A 7,045-nucleotide genomic window follows, 5' to 3' on the forward strand; every position below is an offset into this window, starting at 1 on the left:
TGAAATCATAAAGGAGGTAATCCACACATTTATTTGTATAATTTTTGAAAAAAATATTAATCATGCAGTGACACACTAATGAAATGAAAATCATTGAACAACTGTATAACACCATCGTGTGTGATTTAAAAAAAAAAATTTTTTTTACTTCGTTCAGATTCATATATTAGATTTTGATATGTGTGTACACATAGGCTAAATGTCATGTTGTGAGCTCTTTATTTTATTATTTTAGGCAAGCTTTTCAAATGTTTATGTGTTAGAAAACTTTTCAAAAGATTTATCTACATAAGTTACCATTAAAGTCTATGAGAATTTTTGTAGATAAGTAATTTGAAAAGTAGAGGCCCAAGTCTAAAGACCACTTTGCCTCCACAGATGCAGTGACACACACTTGACACATGAAATTCCTTCTCAGGACTCACTTTTGTTCTTGTAATAGAGTGGTAACAGGAGTAATGTGTGCACACCAGGATCCTTGAGCCTTCACAGCCTAGAGAGAGTGGTATAATGCGGAGTAAAGGAGTCCTGCAGTATATTGCTGGTGTTATGATATGAAGGAGCAGGATACACTGGAAGTATGCACCTCGCTCCATTATTATCTGGGTTTTTTTAGGGTTAGAATGCCTATAAAGCTCATGGAGCTTCCAAAAAACAAACTGACAAATATCACTTGCAAAGCTAATTTTTGCTACACCAGTAGTAAATCGATTTGCCACAATGTACTAAACATGGCAAACATTTATTTAAGTGGCTTTAAGCACCATAAGCACGCACGTTTAAAGCAATCTGAGGCCAGTGCTTGGCAAAGGGATCTCAGTTAGTTCCAGTTTTCAGATGTCTTCATCAGTTAATCATATGAGAGTAAAAATCCGACTGGCATAATGAACCAACTCTTCCATTCCTAACAATGGTATGACTGTGTGGCTAACGTATTCGGCTACTGCTTTACTTATCCTTTTTTTTTTTTCTTCTAGAATTATATCAAAGCAATGCGATTGTTTGTTGGAGAACCAGTCTGGACACCGTACAACCGTCCAGCTGACAGCTATGATGCTCGAACAAAATATCTGCAGTTTCTGGAACAAAAAGCATAGTTTTTTTTTTTTTTTCATTTGAAATATGATTTTTTTTTTTTTAAATTTATATTTTTGATTCATTACTTTGATTCTGTTTTTAGGAAATTGTAGACTACTAAATAAGTACACTAATTAAAATAAGACTTATGCTCCAAACAACAATTGTTCATTTTTTTTTAAAATTTTTTTTAAATACCAACATATCCCATAGCTTTGGTTCACATCCCACAACACAATATATCTCTATCAGTAGATTGGCAACAGGTAAAATGGATACCATGATAACCATTAAATTTACAGCCAGATATAATCAGAAATTACTTTACATTAACTTATTGCAGGTCGTGGGTAAGGCCTAGCTTAATTAAGGTTTTGTGTGCAATCTTTAAATGGCTTTTATTGGTTTGGTTAATGATACCGTCTATTAATTCAGTTCTTCCGCAATATCTCCAACATTTCCTCACTGCAGGGGTAAACACTTTTTTGGGGGGTGGGAGGGCGGGGGTTACTACTTTGGCAGTGCGGGGAGCTGTCATACTAGTGAACTGTAGCAGTAGAATGCAAATAAGTAATAGATTTATTTTTTTATATCAAAAATCACATGTAAACCTGAGCAAAGGCATAGAAAAGGAAAAAGTCTGTTTATAAAATGTTCTTTCTCAGACCACATAACATTCTTTGCCTTTAAGTGTTTTCCAACCAAATAGAGCACAATGACACGTGAAATTTCGAGTTAATCTAGAATGGCAGATTTCAGATTTTTTTTACAAAAATAGCCATATTGGAAAAATTCTGTAGCTTAGCTATTTTTCCATTTTGACCTTAAATTTGCTGGTCTGCTACCAAAACTGTATACTTTATTAAATAACCATGTATGCACGCACACACACACACCTCTTTCCTTCCCACACACACCCATGTATTTCTACATTACTTTTAGGGTATGTCTAAAATCTGCTTGCAAAAGCTGTAGACGTGCCATTTGCAACCTTAAAGGGATTCTATAGGGCCAGGAAAACAAAGCTGTTGCAGTGCCCCCCCCTTGCGTCCCACCTCCCGCGGTGCTGCAGGGGTTAAAACCCTTTCAGTGACTTACCTTAATCCAGCGCCAATGTCAAGCTCTGCCTATGCTTCTCCCCTGCTGACATCAGCCAGTGGGGGAGACGTAATGCGCATCCGCGCCAATGGCCGTGCTCGCATTAGGATTTAACCATACATTATTCAATGCAGAGTGTGAGGACGTCCAGCGTCAGATAACGGACCATGGGTCTGTTTTGATTCCGCTTGTCCCGTTAGTGGCTGTGTGGTAGACAGCCACTAGAGGAAGAGCTAACCCTCAGTGTTAATTATTGCAGTTTCTCAGAAACTGCAATCATTACCACTGTAGGTTTAAGGGACATGTGACATTGCACCCAGACCACTTCAATGAGCTGAAGTAGTCTGGGTGCCTACAGTGTCCCTTTAACATGCCAACCCTCTTTTCCACAGCCAAGACTTTTAACAGAATTGCTTTGTGTGTTCTTTAATACCAAGAAACTAAATCCTTGAAGTGATGAATTGCAGACTTTCTTCTACTTACATTCACACTTTGTATGCTGCACAGCCTGCTCTGGAGGATGTTAGCTTGAAGAAGGGTGTGAGATGACTTTCCCTCTTGTGGTGCAACTTGGATGAGGATAGTCTTTATGCTAATAGGAGATACCAGGCGTTTACCATAGACCTTTAAATAATTTAGTGTAATGAAGGCTATGGTATACCGAGCACAGAGGATGTTTTCTTTTTGCAAGCAGAAGTTATTTTATATATTTTTTTCATTATTTTTAAAACCAATAACTGCTGATTATAGAAAATACGTGTTTCTATATTTGAATGGAATGGAAAGCTTTTGGACTCTATTGAGTCAAAAATGTCTTAATCTGTTTTCTATCTTAAAATGCTGAACAAAATTCACCCCCACCCTCCCCTCCTTTAAGGACGTATAAAAATAACACTGCTAAAATCAATTCGGGCATGTCGATTCGTTCAGACATAGGTTCACAGGCATTTGATTTTTTTGCAACTGAAATGGATTTGTGCACATGTCCATCTTATACTATCGTTGCACTATTTCTCCTAATTTAGAGCCATTTTCTGAAAGTAAACTTTTTGTAAGGTTCCTTCATCTTTTCTCCTGTAAATAGTTCACAGTAACATTTTTTTTATAGATGAACATCCTAGTCTAAAAAGAGTACAAATTCAATTTTTTTTTAACAAGAGGTCCAATGGTGGGGGAAAAAAACAAACAGGTCCTGCTATATTACATCATGTACCTATTGGCTACCAAAGCTTTTGATTTATCAAAATAGGGCAACACTTTTCTATCAATATGTTGGTGGCCATATAGAATCCTTTCCAGTATATGGACTTTTTGAAATCCAAAATATGTTGTCATGTCCCTGTAAGAATCTGCTCCTCCCAAAATAACTATTAATAATCAATGCTTAGAACTATTTCAGCACCCCTCTACTGAACAATATGTTCTGGAGTTATACAGCATGTAAAGTACTTTATAGCTAAACCATCTATGGTAAGTAGAGAATTATGGGAGTTGTAGTTCAGTATCACAGAGTGGGGGAGGGGAGGGTTCTGTTTAACTCCTCTGTATTTAAGGAATTTAGTGTTAAAACATGCATTTGTAAAAATTCCTTATCACATTGTCCAGTAGTATGATTGTATTAGTGCTGGATGATATAATGTACTTTTGTAAGCTAACATTGAAATCAATTCTAATCTGCTAACCTATGAGATGCAACAGCTGCTGCTTGATCATAAACCATAATCTGCTATATTGCAGTGAATCATAGACAGTATAAAGCATTTTTACAAAAAGTTTGTATATATATATATATATATATATTTTTTTTTTTTTGTGAAGATGTAGATTAGAAACTTGATTGGAAAGGAAGCTCTCACTGGGTTGGTTACGCAAGAACTTCACATGTATCACAACAAAATGGAAAATGTATTCATATTTACCATCATTTTCTTTTCCTGGCTATTTTCCATGGCAGCATCACCATTGGGTTTGCTCCTCCCCACAGCTGAAAGGACATGGTTTAAAAAAATAAAACCTTTAATTTGAAGAAGACATCCTATAAGAGTCTTCCACTTCTTGAGGTCCTCAGTCCAGTTAAAAACTGTCTAAGCACCATCTGCAAGGAGGCATTTGATGTGGCTATGGAAAATAGCCAGGAGAAGAAAACTATGGTAAGTATGAATACATTTTCCTGCCTAACCATGGCAGCATCAAAATTTGGTAACACTTAAGTTAAATGAGAATGGCATAGAAAGCTAGATACTGCAACATACACAAATAATGTATTGTCAATAGTATAAAATTTTTAATTATTAAATAATAGCATAAAGGATGCCCCTGAAAAAGGCTTTTTCTACTGAGGGATGCTAGTCTATACTGTAAATTCTAACAAATGTTTTTTAAGCACATCCAAGTGACTGCTCTACAACTGTCCCCTAAAGGAATTTCTGCTTTTGACAGTAAAAAGTGACTGAGGACCTCCAACTGGATTATTATTTTTATATAACCTGTCCTAGCAGCTGCGGGAGAAGCTAACCTTGTGGTGATGCTGCCACGGTTAGGTCTGAACAGGGGGCCTGTGCATTGGTCACAGGAAAAAAAACAGAAGCTCCTCTACCACAGTCTGCTTGGCCATGCTACATGAACTGAGGTAAGCAGGCTCGCAAGGGTGGAAAGAGAGAAGGGCGCACAAAAGGGTCTTTGGAAGGGATAATGTGACTCACACAGAAGGGCTGGAGAAGAGGACAATATGACACAGAGGGGCTGGAGAAGTGGACAATGAAACACTGAGGGACAGGGGTATGGGGCAATGACACACAGGGGCTAGGGAAGGGGACTAACACAAAAGGTCTGTGAAAGGACAATGACATGTAAAAGGCTAGAGAAAGGGACAATGACACGCGCAGAGGGACACATGAAGATGCATTTGGGGTGGGGTGCTGCAAAATGCATCGTTGCCTGAGAAGACAAAAATACTTGTACCAGTGCTGCATCCACTACATAAAAACACACTCTGGATACATTATGCACACACAATGCATACACTTCACACACTCCATACAATACCCACACCACTGCATCCACTATAAACACACACAATGGATTCATTACACACTGCATACACTATACACACACAATGGATTTATTACACATTGCATACATTACACAAACACTGCATAACATAATGGATGTGGGTTTGGGGTGTGTGGGAACAGAATGTCATTCTTGTACCTTGCCTGTATAATGTCTAGAGCTGGCCCTGGTAATTAAAAATGTGTCATGCCCCCTTCCCTGCTGTCATTATTGCGTCAATGGCGTTATCCATGGTAGCATACTGAAGGGAGAATTCCTCTGAAGGAATGAGAGAGTTCAGACTGGGGGTCGTGGAAGAGGGGGGAGCAGAGAGGTCGACAATCAACCTTTGCTTGGCTGAACTTTTACCAGAGACTGTTATGGACAGAAGAATTAAACCAAAATGGCTATTTACTAATGTCTATTTATTCTGTGTTCACTATGTTAAAACTGGCTGCTAGAGTAAATTTTCCCTTCCCCCCTACAATGTGTTCAGTCACTATTTTCTCTGCAAATTCCTCCCATCCTGCAAGCGTCTTGTAACACACACATTCCTGTGTTAACAGCTTCCTTTACTAACTCCTCCCCCACTTCCTTTGTGCCAGTTAACAGCTATATGCCACGTGTAACAAAATGGAGAATCACTGTTAAAGTAACTGAAAGAAACTACTCACTCCCCCTCCCATCGTGTATCCAAGATGGAGCTGGAATATGGGTGGGAGAACTCTGTAATGATGACATCACATCCTGTCGGGTGGGTTTAGACAAGACCCCTTAGACTGTTAACCAATTGTTGAATGTATACTGTATGTTTAAACTGTGACGTATTTTTGCTTTAAGAAGGAGCCCCCACTTCGGGGAATAAAGCATTCCTTGGTTTTTCACTGATCAGAACCTTTGTCTCCGGTGTGAATTACTTCTAGGAAAAGCGTGCACGCATTAATCAATCAATTTGGAAGGAGTAGATAGACAAATAATCAAAGTTTTCTTTGATCTAAAACAAGACCACCCCTATAGGGTTAGTTCTCCATACTGAGAAAGGTGGGGAACTGAACGGCCCAAGTAGGAAACCTTGATCCAATACAATCTGTAACAGATTGTTAACCACTATTGAATTGTCAAGGGCAGACAGTAGGTTCTTACATTCTACAATGCCGAATGGCATGTAAATGATTCCCATATGGAACCCTACCGTGAATCCAGTCACCAAAAACTCCACCAAGTGGAGTGAGGGATGGTTATGTAATAAGTCGGCGAAACAAGTCACATTGATTGAGGCCATGTAGGGTTTGGGAATCAATTAATTTGGCCACATTGTCTTGGCATGTGCCCGAAAACAAAGAGAACACACATGCAATAACTGGCAAGCACTAAATCCACAGGAACCTGCATTAAAGTTATTGCAAATCTGGGATTTACCCAGAAAAACAATATTATGACCAAGCTTGTCGGGAAAGGAAAGGAAAGGTAGCACCCAGCTCCGGGGTATTAGGACATAGGTTCGTGGTATGTGAGGACGAAGAGCAAATACCTCAAGCTGGGGACCGGAGGCCTGTGAAGTGCCTGCAAAACAGCTCTGTGTCCAACTGGCTCCAGTCTGTCTGAAAATTGAACTGAGCAAGAGCTGCAGACGCCTTCACGGAAAATAATCTGTGGTAATCATAAAATGATGTACCTCCATACTTATGCCGCAGGTCCACCAGCTTGTGTAAATACAGATCGAATTCCTCTCTAGGTCAATATAAATACCAAATTCCAGGATGAACTCAGGAATTGACAACTTCCTATTCAACTTGGGGTCCCTAGCCTTCAGTACAAC

The 7,045-nt window shown here is 38.9% G+C and overlaps 1 protein-coding gene across 1 annotated transcript in view; it reads left to right on the forward strand.

Moving 5' to 3' along the window:
- Positions 1-1,121, forward strand: part of ADI1 (acireductone dioxygenase 1) — a 48,795-nt gene extending 47,674 nt beyond the window's left edge. Inside the window, exon 4 of the mRNA XM_063440888.1 lies at positions 978-1,121. Within this exon, the coding sequence (XP_063296958.1) occupies positions 978-1,097 (120 nt within the window). The 3' untranslated portion in view covers positions 1,098-1,121. The remainder of the gene's footprint in view (positions 1-977) is intronic.
- The last annotated feature ends 5,924 nt before the right edge of the window (positions 1,122-7,045 follow it).

Source organism: Pelobates fuscus, chromosome 2, assembly GCF_036172605.1.
Source record: "Pelobates fuscus isolate aPelFus1 chromosome 2, aPelFus1.pri, whole genome shotgun sequence".
NCBI classification, from domain to species: Eukaryota; Metazoa; Chordata; class Amphibia; order Anura; family Pelobatidae; genus Pelobates; species Pelobates fuscus.